At 39.2% G+C, this 17,500-nt stretch overlaps 1 protein-coding gene across 7 annotated transcripts in view; it reads left to right on the top strand.

The window, feature by feature from the left end:
* The window catches only part of LOC137984886 (uncharacterized), a 31,836-nt gene that overhangs the window by 9,406 nt on the left and 4,930 nt on the right, over positions 1-17,500 (top strand). For 2 of the 7 annotated variants that reach the window (XM_068832211.1, XM_068832212.1), the window contains exons 2-5: positions 2,829-2,882; positions 5,217-5,294; positions 7,969-8,022; positions 10,410-10,463. In XM_068832211.1, the coding sequence (XP_068688312.1) occupies positions 2,829-2,882; positions 5,217-5,294; positions 7,969-8,022; positions 10,410-10,463 (240 nt within the window). Of the gene's footprint in view, positions 1-2,828; positions 2,907-5,216; positions 5,295-7,968; positions 8,023-10,409; positions 10,464-14,473; positions 14,664-17,500 lie in introns of those variants that run through there. The other 5 variants (XM_068832213.1, XM_068832214.1, XM_068832217.1 and 2 more) reach the window with 5 other exon arrangements.

Below are 17,500 nucleotides of genomic sequence, written 5' to 3' on the forward strand. Positions count from 1 at the left end.
TTTCAAAGGACTTTTTGACAACTTCTTTCATAGCCGATTTCTTTACGATGGGCTTTCCTTCAAAACATAATGAACTGCCTTCCAAGGAGAGCTTATCTTTGTTACGCCAAACAAATGTAGCCAAGGTGGTTTGATCTAGTGGAAGTGACTGGAATGCACTATGCGTGCGAAATAATGGTGTATTTTGCGGGCTAAAATGGTGAATTTGGTGGGTTATAATGCATTTGTTAAACCAATCAAAAGTGAAAATCAAACAATGTTACAATTCAATGAAAGCCAACTAAAATCGAGAAGCCATTTCAGTGTTCGCAGCCGGTTTCTTACGGCGTTGGTGTCTGAAAACATACAATTCAATGAAGAATTGGTGAATTATCAATCTTCTTAGCAAAAGGACAAAGTTCAATAATATTATTGAGCCGACGGCACTTGTTCAGTTTTGAGCAGCTGCCATACGTCGTTATCTCTCAGCCCTAATGATCAAAGGACGCCATTGGGCAACTCGTGGATGAAGTATTTTACCAGTGGGAAACATCTAGTGAACTTGCAGTTTGTTAGAAGATGGGTAGTACCATGCAAATTCCCTTTCAAAGAGCAAGAGTTTTATTGAGCAGCTTTTGTTGCACATTTTACAAAAAGACGTATTTCAATAAAAGTAAAAATTTTCTCACAATGTCGTATTTCTGGCCTAAAAAAAAGCAGGTAGAAAATGGGGTCGTCAGGCCTGCACAGCTCCCAAACGAGTGGTTTAGCATTTCTCGTACTTTGGTTCTTACGAATATCTCTTGGAATGATCGCCCTGTTCTATACGAAGTAAGGGGCGGATCCTTGTAGATTTCGCTCAGCAATGGTTGCTGCTTTATCAAATGCCAGTTTTCTGTCATGGTTTGTTTTAGGCATGGCACTGATGGTTGATATTAATATTGTGCGACAAAAGGCAAGATTCGTTTGTTTTCCTTTTGTTTTTTGTAGGAGGGCTTGTTTCCTATCTTCATTCTTTACATTTGAGAGAGACGTTTTATAAGATTTCCTGGGTAGCCTATTTCTAACAAATACGATTTGAACATTTTAATTAATGTTGTCTTCAAAGAATTTTTGGAGAGTTTGTTCTAAGAAGTCGTAGAGCCTCTTCTTTAAAGAAGCCTTCTTAACTTTTTACACCCCGTCGGTGAGACGAACTGAAATGTCTCAGTACGCTTAAAATGAGCGCGCACGTCATAGACTGGGTCTTTTTCCTTCAGAGATTCTGGTATCCAGGAATGTTATTTACGATTTCATTCGTAAATTTGATTGTGGGGTGATGCTTGTTTGCGTGTTCAACAGACCGTGTAATTTTGTTTCTAGTCAGAGCGAGACTACGTCGTTTAATTTTCGTCTTGATACTTCGTTGGTATTCTTTTAATAACGAAGAAATGAAACAGTGTATGGTTTGTAAATGCAAGTATGAGTAAGTAGCAGAAGTCGTTTAAATAACCATTTTTCAGGCACCAGCAATAAAGCTGTCGAAACTTATTCTGTATCCTGGTACCTAATCTGACAACCCATTCCGCTTTACTTGGCCTGTACCAATTCCGAAAACTTAGGAATATTGTTACCTTTGCATCCTTTTCCTACTTTACATTTCCTGCTATTAATGGTTATTAGTTTGGGAAACTGGAAAATACATACTTCATTATGTCTAGCAGGCTAGAAGGTTTTTGTGATCAAGTGTAGATGTTGCGGGTAAAATCCGTTTTAACTTAGGTTAAATTGATGTTCCTCATCAGTTTTACCTAGATTAAATACGCACTCAGATGGACTAAAGAATGTTTTGGAGTCTAAATTAAGCCTAGAGAAAAACTAAAGCCAGGTTAGGATTAGTTTTGGTTATTATACATAGATATCAATGGACCAATTATAGAAAAGTAAATAAAGAAAAGAACTGTGTTGGGTTGTGCATGTTCGTTGTTGTAGTCTAGTGTGGTGAAGACACAGTACTACAGATGTGGACTGTGCGAGTTTGAGTACAGCTAATTTTTGTAAGAAAAGCTTCCCACTTAGATTTGCTTTAAGGAGGAGGCAGACAAGAACTCAGAAACGACCTATTAATAAATATGTCATGCATAAGAGAACAAGCCATTTTGAATAAATGGTACCAGAGATAGAGATGGGGATAGCATGAGATGTAAATTACTAGTAAAAACACTAGCCGAAGGGCACGTTTCTGTAAGACAAATATCTTTCTCAAATCAATCTGCGCAGCTAGTGCTTGTCCCCAAGCAGCAATGCCATAGGATGTAAATGGAAAATCAGAGAACGACAAATTTGAATTAACTTATTTAGAGGGACGCAGTATCTTAATCATGCAATAATTCCAACAACTCTACTTATATAGTCAATATGAAATTTCCAGGTTAAAATTTTATCGATAAGCACCCCCAGGAACTTCACGTATACCACGCTCTACCTGTAAATAGCCAGCAAGGACTCGAAGTATTATTCAGTAATTTGAAAACACCGGCCACTTGTAAAGGTTCAAACCTCACTAATAATTCATGAGCCTAACGGCCTATCAAAACACCGATAAAAACGCTCCGTGTATGAGCTTTTAACTCATTAGACACTCCTCGATATTCTTTACACAAATGATACTAAGAAGACAGAGCTTGTTTTCTCGTACGCTAATAATCTCCTCTCACAATTTGAACCATTGTTCTGAGTCCAGTTGGGCAGGCTTTTTGTGGTATGTTTTTTAAGCTGTCCAAAAACCTCACAGCCGGGTCTAAAAACACTGCTGCTCGTGTTCTAAACATTACTTAAAGTACATTTTTTTCTTTTTGCTTGATCAACAGTATCATCGGTCCCTGTTCATAGGCCACCCATGGGATATCCAGACACGCGAGAAGGTAATAGACAGCAAAGATCGATAGGTTTGTATAATTAGCTTCGCCGAATATGGGTATATCTTTCTAAATGTTTTTGTTTTATTTAAATGTCAAACGTCCCAGTTTTTATTAATTTTCCTGCGACTACCACGTCAATCCTTTTTAGTGGGGGTTTAAGCTAGGTTGAGTGCACAATTCATCCTAGGTAAAATGGCGATCACGAATTTAACCTAGGTAATAACGGATTCAACCTGAGAACAGATTTTACCTGCAACATAGCCAGCCACTCGCACACAACGCATAGAGATGCAACATATGCTTTACTGGTAAAACTTGATCCAAGGACTTGTTAGACTTTGCTTTGTTACATTTCGCGTTGAAGAAGTCGGTTACATTTTGGGGTTAAGAGATTGTTACAATTGGCGTTAAAGAAATTGTTACATTTTGCATTAATGTTACAATTTGCGTTACTTGTCACATTTTTTGCCAACGTCCAAGGATCATTGGTGATTTCACGCCAATTTTCTATGGGATTGGTTAAGTTGCTAAAAAAGGTTAATACCTCATTCAGGCCATCTCCTTAATTGTCCTTCTTGTTGCTGCTGGTACTGGGACTTGAGTACGGTATACGGCCTCCTGCTGACGAACCTCGGCGGAATCCAAAAAGAGGACCCATCTTTCCTCGTGTACTGAAAGTAACAATTTTCCCTTCTGTGCGAATGCCAATTGAACGTGAATCACGACTTGAGCAAGAGACTCTCATTGAAATAATATTGACTTTACTAATATTCTTAATCTGTTTGGCAAGGTCATCGCCAAAAAGAAGTGTTGTAATCTTTGTACATTTTGAACAAACTGACTGAAAGCTTTTATTAATATGAGGCTTGAGCTCATCCATCCTCTTTAATGAGGTCAGAAAAATAGCTTTCCCCAAAACAGTCAACATATCTGAAAGCTGGGGGAGGATACTAGAAGGATCAATTTTCTCCTTTTATGGGCCCATTTCCAACAGTAGGGCTAACGCTCACATGGTTCATATGGGGTAGAAAATTAGCACTTCACATTACGCTCTAATCAGTTAAGTGTGTTCAAATATAAGTGCTACATGGCTAACATTTGCAAAAAGGTAATCCTTCCTTGTACTTGTCCATGTTGATTACCGTGACTTTCACATCTTCAGTTCCCACGGCCTGCTCCCGTCTGACTTTGTAGCTCAGTCGGTAGAGCAGCGGTGATCCAACCCAAAGGTCGTGGGTTCAATTCCCACCCTGGTCAGAGTTTTTCTCTGTCCTTGTGTGAGCCCGTTCCCATCAATAGGGCTAACGCTAACATGGTTCATATATGGTAGAAACTTAGCACTTCACATAACACTCTAATCAGTTAAGTACATTACAATTACTTTGGAAAGTGACCGCTGACTTGTTAGTACCAAAGGAAGTATGCAAATTAAGCCTATAATGCGGAGTCTATCGGAATGGAATATGCCATTTCCGAGTTCATGTCTACCTCCTCTTCAAAGCGAGTCAAAGTGCAGGGTTAACGTGATGGTAATTAGCTCTACTTAACATATGAATGAAAGGTAATTTTTGTAAGGAAAGCTTCGCACTTAGATTTGCTTTAATTTAAGGAGGGGGCAGACATCAACTCAGAAACGACCTCTTGGTAAATATGTCATGCAAAAGAGAACAAGCCATTTCAAAATAAGATGGTAACAGAGATAGAGATGGGGACAGCATGAGATATATATTACTAGTAAAAACATTAGCCAAAGGGCACGTTTCTGTAAGACAAATATCTTTCTCAAATCAATCTGAGCAGCCAGCGCTTGTCCCCAAGCAGCAATGCCATAGGATGTAAATGGAAAATCAGAGAACGACAAATTTGAATTAACTCATTTAGAGGGACGCAGTATCTTAATCATGCAATAATTCGAACAACTCTACTTATATAGTCAATATGAAATTTTCAGGTTAAAATTTTATCGATAAGCACCCCCAGGAACTTCACGTATACCACGCTCTACCTGTAAATAGCCAGCAAGGACTCGAAGTATTATTCAGTCATTTGCAAACATCTGCCACACCAATAAAAACGCCCCGTGTAGGAGCTTTTAACTCATTAGACACTCCTCGATATTCTTTACACAAATGATACTAAGAAGACAGAGCTTGTTTTCTCGTACGCTAATATTCTCCTCTCACAATTTGAACCATTGTTCTAAGTCCAGATGGGTACGCTTTTTGTGGTATTTTTTTTAAGCTGTCAAAGAACCTCGCAGCCGGGTCTACAAACACTGCTGCTCGGTTTTTAAACATTACTTAAAGTACATTTTTTTTCTTTTTGCTTGATCAAAAGTATCATCGGTCCCTGTTCATAAGCCACCCATGGGATATCCAGACACGCGAGAAAGTAATAGACAGCAAAGATCGATAGGTTTGTATAATTAGCTTCCATGAATATGGGTATATCTTTCTAAATGTTTGTGTTTTATTTAAATCTCAAACGTCCCAATTTTTATTAATTTTCCTGCGACTACCACGTCAATCCTTTTTAGTGGGGGTTTAAGCTAGGTTGAGTTCATCCTAGGTAAAATGGGGATCACGAATTTAACCTAGGTAAAAACGGATTCAACCTGAAAGCAGATTTCACCTGCAACATAGCCAGCCACTCGCACACAACGCATAGAGATGCAACATATGGTTTACTGGTAAAACTTGATCCAAAGAGTTGTTAGACTTTGTTTTGTTACATTTCGCGTTGAAGAAGTCGGTTACATTTTGGGGTTAAGAGATTGTTACAATTGGCGTTAAAGAAATTGTTACATTTTGCGTTAATGTTACAATTTGCGTTACTCGTCACATTTTTTGCTAACGTCCAAGGATCAGTGGTGATTTCACGCCAATTTTCTCTGCGATTGGTTCAGTTGCTAACACAGGTTAATACCTCATTGAGGCCTTGTCCTTGTTTGTCCTGCTTGTTGCTGCTGGTACTGGGACTTGAGTACGGTATACGGCCTCCTCCGGACGAACCTCGGCGGAATCCAAAAAGAGGACCCATCTTTCCTTGTGTACTGAAAATAACAGTTTTCCTATCTGTGCGAATGCCAATTGAACGTGAATCACGACTTGAGCAGGAGACTCTCATTGAAATTTTATTGACTTCACTAATATTCTTAATCTGTTTGGCAAGGTCATCGCCAAAATGAAGTGTTGTAATCTTTGTACATTTTGAACATACTGACTGAAAGCTTTTATTAATATGAGGCCTTAACTCATCCCTCCTCTTTAATGAGGTCAGAAAAATAGCGTTCCCCAAAACAGTCAACATATCTGAAAGCTGGGGGAGGATACTAGAAGGATCAATTTTCTCCTTGTGTGGACCCATTTCCATTAGTAGGGCTAACGCTCACATTGTTCATATGGGGTAGAAACTTAGCACTTCACATTACACTCTAATCAGTTAAGTCTGGTCAAATATAACTGCTACACGGCCAACGTTTGCAAAAAATTAATCCTTCCTTAAACTTGTACATGTTCATTGCCGTGACTTTAACATCTTCAGTTCCCACGACCTGCTTCCGTCTGACCGACCTTGTAGCTCAGTTGGTAGAGCAGCGGTGATCCAACCCAAAGGTCGTGGGTTCAATTCCCACCCTGGTCAGAGTTTTTGTCTGTTCTTGTGTGGGCCTGTGTGGGCCCATTTCCAACAGTACGGCTAACGCTCACATGGTTCATATGGGGTAGAAAATTAGCACTTAACATTACGCTCTAATCAGTTAAGTGTGTTCAAATATAAGTGCTACACGGCTAACATTTGCAAAAAGGTAATCCTTCCTTGTACTTGTACATGTTGATTACCGTGACTTTCACATCTTCAGTTCCCACGGCCTGCTCCCGTCTGACTTTGTAGCTCAGTCGGTAGAGCAGCGGGGCTCCAACCCAAAGATCGTGGGTTCAATTCCCACTCTTGTCAGAGTTTTTCTCTGTCCTTGTGTGAGCCCGTTCCCATCAATAGGGCTAACACTAACATAGTTCATATGTGGTAGAAACTTAGCACTTCACATTACACTCTAATCAGTTAAGTACATTACAATTACTTTGGAAAGTGACCGCTGACTTTATAGTACCGAAGGAAGTATGCAAATTAAGCCTATAATGCGGAGTCTATCGGAATAGAATAGGCCATTTCCGAGTTCATGTCTACCTCCTCTTCAAAGCGAGTCAAAGTGCAGGGTTAACGTGATGGTAATTAGTTCCACTTAACATATGAATGAAAGCTAATTTTTTGTGAGAAAAGCTTCGCACTTAGATTTGCTTTAAGGAGGAGGCAGACATGAACTCAGAAACGGCCTATTGGTAAACATGTCATGCATAAGAGAACAAGCCATTTCAAAATAAGATGGTACCAGAGATAGAGATGGGGATAGCATGAGATGTATATGACTAGTAAAAACACTAGCCGAAGGGCACGTCTCTGTAAGACCAATATTTTTCTCAAATCAATCTGCGCAGCTAGCGCTTGTCCCTAAGCAGCAATGCCATAGGATGTAAATGGAAAATCAGAGAAGGACAAATTTGAATTAATTTATATAGAGGGACGCAGTATCTTAATCATGCAATAATTCCAACAAATCTACTTATATAGTCAATATGAAATTTCCAGGTTAAAATTTTATCGATAAGCACCCCCAGGAACTTCACGTATATATACCATGCTCTACCTGTAAATACCCAGCAAGGACTCGAAGTCTTATTCGCAGTCATTTGAAAACACCGGCTACTTGTAAAGGTTTAAACCTCATTAATAATTCATGAGCCCAACGGCCTATCAAAACACCGATCAAAACGTTCCGTGTATGAGCTTTTAACTCATTAGACACTCCTCGGTATTCTTTACACAAATAACACTAAGAAGACAGAGCTTGTTCTTCCGTACGCTAATATTCTCTTCTCACAATTTTAACAACTGCTCTGAGTCCAGATGGGCACGCTCTTTGTTGTATGTTTTTAAAGCTGGTCAAAAACCTCGCAGCCGGGTCTAAAAACACTGCTGCTCTGTTTCTAAACATTGCTTAAAGTACATTTTTTTCTTTTTGCTTGATCAACAGTATCATCGCTCCCTGATCATAAGCCACCTATGGGATATCCAGACACGCGAGAAGGTAATAGACCGCAAAGATCGATAGGTTTGTATAATTAGCTTCGCCCAATATGGGTATATCTTTCTCAATGTTTGTGTTTTATTTAAATCTCAAACATCCTAATTTTTATTAATTTTCCTGCGACCACCACGTCAATCCTTTTTAGTGGGGGTTTAAGCTAGGTTGAGTGCACAATTCATCCTAGGTAAAATGGGGATCACGAATTTAACCTAGGTAAAAATGGATTCAACCTGAGAACAGATTTTACCTGCAACATAGCCAGCCACTCGCACACAACGAATAGAGATGCAACATATGCTTTACTGGTAAAACTTGATCCAAAGAGATGTTACACTTTGCTTTGTTACATTTCGCGTTGAAGAAGTCGGTTACATTTTGGGGTTAACAGATTGTTACAATTGGCGTTAACGCAATTGTTACCTTTTGCGTTAATGTTACAAATTGCGTTACTTCTCACATTTTTTGCTAACGTCCAAGGATCAGTGGTGATTTCACGCCAATTTTCTATGCGATTGGTTAAGTTGCTCAAACAGGTTAATACCTCATTCAGGCGTTGTCCTTGTTTGTCCTGCTTGTTGCTGCTGGTACTGGGACTTGAGTACGGTATACGGCCTCCTCCGGTCAAACATCGGCGGAATCCAAAAAGAGGACACTTTTTTCCTCGTATACTGTAAATAACAGTTTTCTTATCTGTGCAAATGCCAATTGAACGTGACTCACGACTTGAGCAGCAGACTCTCATTGAAATTTTATTGACTTCACTAATTTTCTTAATCTGTTTGGCAAGGTCATCGCCAAAAAGAAGTGTTGTAATCTTTGTACATTTTGAACATACTGACTGAAAACTTTTATTAATATGAGGCCTTAGCTCATCCCTCCTCTTTAATGAGGTCAGAAAAATAGCTTTTCCCAAAACAGTCAACATATGTGAAAGCTGGGGGAGGATACTAGAAGGATGAATTTTCTTCTTGTGTGGGTCCATTTCCATTAGTAGGGCTAACGCTCACATGGTTCATATGGGGTACAAACTTAACACTTGACATTACACTCTAAGCAGTTAAGTCCGTTCAAATAAAAGTGCTACACTGCCAACGTTTGCAAAAAAGGTAATCCTTCCTTGAAATTGTACATGTTCATTGCCGTGTCCTTAACATCTTCAGTTCCCACGGCCTGCTTCTTTCTGACCTTGTAGCCCAGTGGGTAGAGCAGCGGTGATCCAACTCAAAGGTCGTGGGCTCAATTCCCACCCTGATCAGAGTTTTTCTCTGTCCTTGTGTGGGCCCGTTCCCATGAATAGGGCTAAGGCTAACATGGTTCATATGTGGTAGAAACTTAGCACTTCAAATTACACTCTAATCATTTAAGTACATTACAATTACTTTGGAAGGTGACCGCTGACTTTTTAGTACCGAAGGAAGTATGCAAATTAAGCCTATAATGCGGAGTCTATCGGAATGGAATATGCCATTTCCGAGTTCATGTCTACCTCCTCTTCAAAGCGAGTCAAAGTGCAGGGTTAACGTGATGGTAATTAGCTCTACTTAACATATGAATGAAAGCTAATTTTTGTAAGAAAAGCTTCGCACTTAGATTTGCTTTAAGGAGGAGGCAGACATGAACTCAGAAACGGCCTATTGGTAAATATGTTATGCATAAGAGAACAAGCAATTTCAAAATAAGATGGTACCAGAGATAGAGATGGGGATAGCATGAGATGTATATGACTAGTAAAAACACTAGCCGAAGGGCACGTTTCTGTAAGACAAATATCTTTCTCAAATCAATCTGCGCAGCTAGCGTTTGTCCCCAAGCAGCAATGCCATAGAATGTAAATGGAAAATCAGAGAACGACAAATTTGAATTAACTTATTTAGAGGGACGCAGTATCTTAATCATGCAATAATTCGAACAACTCTACTTATATAGTCAATATGAAATTTCCAGGTTAAAATTTTATCGATAAGCACCCCCAGGAACTTCACGTATACCACGCTCTACCAGTAAATACCCACCAAGGACTCGAAGTATTATTCGCAGTCATTTGAAAACACCGGCCACTTGTAAAGGTTTGAACCTCGTTAATAATTCATGAGCCCAACGGCCTATCAAAACACCGATAAAAACGCTCCGTTTATGAGTTTTTAACTCATTAGACACTCCTTGATATTCTTTACACAAATAACACTAAGAAGACAGAGCTTGTTTTCTCGTACTCTATTATTCTTCTCTCACAATTTGAACCATTGTTTTGAGTCCGGATGGGCACGCTTTTTGTGGTATGTTTTTGAAGCTGTTCAAAAACCTCGCAGCCGGGTCTAAAAACACTGCTGCTCAGTTTCTAAACATTACTCAAAGTATATATTTTTTTCTTTTTTCTTGATCAACAGTATCATCGGTCCCTGTTCATAAGCCACCCATGGGATATCCAGACAAGCGAGAAGGTAATAGACCGCAAAGATCGATAGGTTTGTATAATTAGTTCGGCCGAATATGGGTATATCTTTCTAAATGTTTTTGTTTTATTTAAATCTGAAACGTCCCAATTTTTGTTAGTTTTCCATGCGACCACACATATTGCGGAAACTTAAGATTCATGCCACTGCTCGATCATTAGTAAAGGGAAACTTTGTCAAAACAGTTTTGTCTCTATCCACTACTCCTTTGGTCAACGCCTACAGTAAATGTTACTTTATTAATTTTCAAGGTAATATTGTACCAGGTGCGGGAACTGATGAGCGACGTTTCCTGTTAAACAACAACACAACACGGAGACAAAGATAGCGGACAACAGCCTCATGGCCTTTTATTACCCACAATGGTCCTTTTTCTGTACCTAAAGGGGTGAGAGTTCAGTATCGTAACCCGATGCAAACTTCCCCTGATGAAGAAATGTCATCCTCGACATAACAGAAATTACGGATACACACCCGCTCGTCTTATTGTTCTTGTTTTCCTATAAACACTTATTCACTACTTGAAAGAGGTGATCAAGCCCTACCCGCTGGTCCTAAGTACAGCAATCACGTTCAATATCTCGTATAAACAACCGTCTTCATTATAATCAAAATTCAAACTTTCAAAAACTTTCCACAGTGATACGATTCAGTTTTCTTTGATGATAAGTAACAATTATTACTCTGTCCGCACAATAACAATTAAACTCCACATGAGATAATACAACGGAAACGGGTTGTCTAAAATATCCTTTAAGTCATCCCACATGGATACATTACACCTGTTTAGTAACACACTGGATAGACGACTGGCCCCATACCGTTGAGCCACGCATTTTATATTCCTCCTACTGCTCCAGGTACAATTGGGACTGTGACCGGCGCCACTCCCGCGCAGGGTGCTGGGTAGTACACACTTGGAGTTCCAAACGTGTCGCACGTAAAAGCACGGGGTCTCTGCGCTGCCTTGTTGGCGGAGTACTCTGTCGTTTCCTCTTCAGAGGGTGGCTCAATTTCTGGTTGTATTGGTTCCTGACATTGCTAGGTTTCACCTGGGATCTGTCCCAGGTCCTGCAGCCGTGTCGTTTGTGTTAGTGTCAGTTACTACTGGGGTAAGGGTCAGAATCCCTTCTGACTCCCCATCAGAACTGACTTCTGTAATGGACTCCAAGGTCGATAAGGCAGGTGATCGGGAAACCCGTGACTTCCGTCGTGGTTTCTTAGTTGTCTTGCTGTTCGTCTCAAAAGGAAGATTATTGCAAGGCAGAAGATTTAGATGAACCACTTGGGCTGATCTTTCTCCTGATTCCGGCTCCACTCCGTAGACTGGGCTTCCTTCTCTTTTGCGCTTGACTGTACTCTCCCAATACGACCGTAGCTTGCCAGGACCCCCTCTGTCTCGTAGATATAGTACTAAGACCCTATCGCCCTGACGAAGGAGGTCTTCGATATAGCGCTTTACTTCGCTGTACAATGGACGAGGTATAGAAACATGTGTTTTCTGAACCGATGTTGTGTCTGACAACACTCAAGAAAGATCATTGGATGGTATATATACACGCATGTTGAGAAAGGTGTTAAAGATTCACTGGTCATCACATATAACCAATAATTGCAGATGAGCTTAAAGTAAACTTCAAAATTCTAAACTGCTATTAAATGACTACTCTTTATTTTTGACGAAGGGAAAATTATCAGTGAATTCTTGCTTCTTGATTGGACTAAAATAGATGCCATCACTAAATTTGATCTAATCGCCATCTTTGTTAATTCTCATGTACCTCGCAGGAAGCTCTCAAAAATTGAAATGAAGTGGTCTGGTTAACCTTGGATTGACAACGACATACTTGCTAACTAAGATAAGCTCAATTCACAAGTTATTAAGAGTAAACAGCCAAACCCTAAATCAATATTCCTCTTTAGGAATTTCAGGAAAAATGTGGTTAACGATATCAAAGCTAGTAAGTTACTTTACCTTGAAATTACTTTTCCTCAAATACGTATAATATGAACAAAATCTGGCCAGGCATTAGATCAATCAGAAATATTAGTCAAAGATGACTATATTCCCACCCCTATAGAAAATGGCAAACCTCTTGAAAAAGCAATGTATAAGCGCCTTTTATGGTTACCTTGAATGTCATAACATTCTTTATTTAGGCAGAAGTATTCAACTAATCATGCACTTCATGCACTAGTATTACTGAATATATTCGTCACTCTATTGACAATGATGAGTTTTGCTGTGGTATATGTAAAATCATCCTATTTTTTTATTGAAATTGCATCACTATGGAATGAGAGGATAAAGTCTATGATTGGTTTAAGTCCTATCTTTCAATCTGTTAATGGTCATGTGTCTGATCCACTATCTGTAACCTATGGTGTCTCTCGAGGATTTATTCTTGGACCTTTGCTATTTTTGTTATATATTGGTGATTTACCAAACATTTTAAAAAGGCTGACAAGTCACCTGTTTGCTGATGACACTGATATCTAATGTTCATGCTAGAATCTTAATGATCTTGAATTGAAGTTGCATTATGAGCTTAAAGTAGTTGTATTCTTTTTCACTCTTAAAGCCTGAAACTCTATAAGTCTTTTAATTTAATAATTGACGATGTAAATACTAAGCACGCTCTTTCTGTAAAATACCTTGATATTGCCTTTGACTCAAGCCTGTCCTGGAAGAATCACATTGATGAACTCTGCCTAAAACTGTGAAAAATTGTTGGTATTATATCTTAAGTAAGGTACTACGTCAACTTTGATATACTTACTATGCTTTATACCACCCACTTTTTTTGATTGATTGATTGATTGATTGATATTTTAAAACTTTAACCAATAAAAATTACTTCCACTAAGTGATACTCGCGAGTTGTCGGGCGTCAGGTGATGCCTTGGAATGAAGAAGACGACGTTTTGTTTTAAATCAGTTTTTCCTTGTGTTTGCAACAGCTTTACCTGATATTCCAACCTAATTTCTTCTTAGATTTTCGTTTCCTTATCAGTTCACCTCCTCTTCTCATAACTCTTTTACTCTAGTATGTGGTTTATTGATTATAATTGTTTTCCGATGTCGAAATGCAGTTTTTTGGGCAGGTAATGATATCACTGGCCCGTAGTCCAAGGACCACGTACGTACACCCGGATGGACCAGGCCCCAGTTGTTCAAAAGGTGGAAAACGCTATCCACCGGATAAGTCACTTTCCATTGGATTGCGCAATTGGTTTCGATATTACTTATCCACTGGATAGTGATTTATCCGGTGGATAGCGTTATCCATCGTTTGAAGAACTGGGGCCTATTGAACAACTAGGGCCAGGTCCATGGACTCTATTAAAATGGATTAGTGGTGGACTAACTACAATGGGTCAAGTTTTAGATCGAGTAGGAATAGAATTTAATCTGCGAATCATACATTTAGTCCGAATACCATCTAATATCCACCTATTTCGTCGTGTTTGGTAATGTTGCGTTCACAAACGTCATTGGTCAAATGATCACGTGTTGTGTTTTGGGGGACTGACCCATGCAGAGTAATTTGCGAATCGCTCGTTTTTCGAAATCTTTATATATGGGGACATTAAAGAAGATCGTTTTCAAAAACAAACGCACATTTTCCTCAATAACCTCGTTTAGCGAAATACATATCCCTGAGCTAACAGAGTGCACAGAGTGCAGGGTGCACAAATGGAACAATCAATATTACTTTTGCATAGGAAGGGAATTTTTGCGAAATCTTTTCATTTGTTGTCCTTTTTTGTTTTCAATAATCCTGCTTGACATTTCTTTTTTTAGCGCGTTCGTTAAGTCATTGTGTTTGACACCGTTTCACTGATCTTTGAACTCGATCTACTAAGGTACCGGTAGTCCATTTTAGGTAGTCCATCACTTTCCCACTTTAGTACTCCAAGGACCTGGACCATCGGAGTGGGTACATTTCCCTGTCACTACGGTACCCAACCGTATACTCATTTTTCTTGATTGGTAGGAGCTAAAGAATGATGCCACCAGGTCCCTATGGATTGGATGACCTCAACAAACGCACTTATCTCGGGAAGCCCAATCTAAATAATAGTAATAGATATATATTTCACTGTAACCTGATAGTAGGATAACTGAACGATTAAAAGTATTGTAAAACACAAATGAATATTAATAAACGATACTCCAAACAACTATTTAAGCTGTTTATGCGGGACCAATCTTATATCCCCTTTCCTTCGAAACGCAACTGAAACGATATAGTGCCCATGGCAGGGTTGTCGTGATGGTGCAGTGGTTAGCACACCCGACTAGTAACCAGGGAGACGTGGGTTTGATTCCCATTCACGGCACATAAATTTTTCATTCAAAGGGATCAGTCAGTAGTAGTTCAATGCTACTGCCTATAGTGACTGCATCGTTGGATTTCCAGCCTCATTTGTATACTCATGGATTTCCATGAGTATAAAAATAGCGACAGCGAACTACTAACTGATCCATTTGAATGAAAAACATATTGCCGTGAGTGGGAAGCGAACCCGCGTCCCCCTGGTTACTAATCTGGTGCGCTAACCACTGCACCACCACGACAACCCTGCTGGCAACAGAACAATCAGTGAGATTATTGGTTAGCCACGGGGTTCCCCGGCGTTTAACATTAATTTAAGGAACAGGACGTACATCGGATCATCGGATCATCAAATTACTTATAGTTGTGTAAGAAGACGGTTTGCCAACGAAGATGACACTTGTGAGAAGGATCCAGTGGATACAAGACGCTTACACTCGATAATTGTAGGTAGAGTAAATGAGCAACAGCGAACTTGTCACGTGTCCAAAAAGACCTTTACTAAACGTTTCGCCCTTTCGGCTTCTTCAGTAATAGGCTACTATGTTAAGAACACTTGAAATAAAAATATATACAAACTAGGTCTTAAATAAGAAAAATTAACAAAGGAATATAATTTACAAGTAAAAGAATAAACAATAGAATAAAAAGTATGGTAGAAAATTTATTAAAAAGTGCTAATTTGAAGGCAACTGTCCCTTGAGAGAGTATTGCACTTGTGAGAAAAAATAAAAGTAAAAACGTGGTGAATTGTTAATTATATCTTATTCTATTCCTGAAATTGAATTCTGATATTTTATTTAAACCAAAAGGCTGGAGGGTGCACAGTTTCGCACTCCAAAAAGCTTCTATCGTTAGCAGTTGAATCGGACCATTTGACCAGCGTTAGCTCTAATAGTACTTATTCTCCACAGTAAATCCCACAAAGTCATACACCTAATCACTTGTAGTAAATGCAATGTGCAATATGTGGGTTCCACAAGCAATGAATTCAAAGTGAGATTTCGTAATCATAAATCAGCTATGAATACAAACACCCGCATCGATAAAGGTGGACAGGGGAAGAAACTCGTCGGTTGGCACTTCTCGCTTTCGCCCTTTCTTTGTATTTCAACAGGCAAATAGATAGATAGATGGCCTTATGAGTATTAAAGCTACATGAGCTTGTGGGGTAGTTTACAATAACTTATCACTAACTAACTAGGAATATTTACAAAAAGAACATTGAACTTATAAAATTAGGGGTGTTGACAGATATGAATATAAACATAAATTTAAATATATACAAAGACTCATCTTTTCTAAAATTACAAGTGGATACAGACGTTATCTTAAAACTAAATTCGTTAAAATTAACTAGGGATTTGAGCTTTAGTCTGAGGTCACGATACGAAATGTTTTTTTGTCAAGGTACTGCAAATATTGGTCACTGCATTCCATATGGCTGAGCCACTAAACGCGACAGAGTCTTTCATATAACGCGTGTTGAAGCATGGAACAATTGAAGAGGCGCAAGACCGGCTTGAATAATTTGTGGCACGTTTCTTAAAAATCAGATCAATTAATGTGTCAGGTAACCTATCGTGGTAAGCTTTGTGGAAACAGATAAAAATGGCTGATTTGTAATAAATAGACAGAGTCTGCAATTGGGCCCGTTGTAAGACATCAGCAGATGTCATGTCTTTCGGCAAATTAAAGATAAGTCTCGCAGCCCTGCAGTGAAATCTTTCTAGGGACTGAACTAAGTTGGAATTATAACAAGATGCCCATAGTATGAGACCATAGGTAACTGAAGGCAAAATAATCTTAAAGTAGAGATCCTGTCGGACGTTCCTAGGGAGAAACCTCGACTTCTTAAGTAATCCTAATTTTTAGCAAATGATTTTTTGAGTTCCAGCATATGCGGAGTCCAAGTCAGTTTCTCATTGACGGTCATTCCCAGTAATCGTGATTTCGATACCCATTCAATTGTAGAGTTACCAATGAAGATCGAGGGGGGGGGGGGGGGGGATATTAATCGGGGGATTTCTTCTAGAGAAATAGCATGGCCTCACTTTTACTTGGGTGGGGTGTTAATCTGTTAATTAAACACCACTCGTTTAATTCACGGAGTGCAGAATTAAACAGGACAATACTTTTTTCTGAAGTTTCGCTTATGCAGTAAACCGTTGTATCGTCTGCAAACATATAAACGGAACCAGCACAAAGGACGGAAGATCGTTTGTGAAAAGAGTGAAGAGTGTGGGCCCCAGAACGGACCCTTGAGGAATTCCAAAAGAGACCGGTATCATCTCTGAAGTCGATCCATTAGCAATTGTAAATTTCTGTCTTTCACTTAGATAACTTCTAATCCAGGTCAGGAGTGGTCCTGATATGCCAAAGTCCCTTTCTAATTTCATTTCGAGAATGGCGTGCGACACAGTGTCGAATGCCTTTTTGAAATCTATGAAGGCAGCCGCGACCACTAATCCTGCGTCTACAGGTTCTCTCCACGTTTCAGTGAGTTGTGTTTGTAGCAATTTAGTTGAAAATCCTGCCCGGTATGCCCATTGATTATCCGTAAGTAGATTATTAGCTTTATACACATGACGAACAATTGTGTCGTTGACTACTTATTCAAGGATCTTACTTGGGAACTTAGCAGTGATATCGGTCTATAACTGCAGCAATCGGTTTCATCATCCT

This window comes from Montipora foliosa, chromosome 14, assembly GCF_036669935.1.
Source record: "Montipora foliosa isolate CH-2021 chromosome 14, ASM3666993v2, whole genome shotgun sequence".
Classification (NCBI taxonomy): Eukaryota; Metazoa; Cnidaria; class Anthozoa; order Scleractinia; family Acroporidae; genus Montipora; species Montipora foliosa.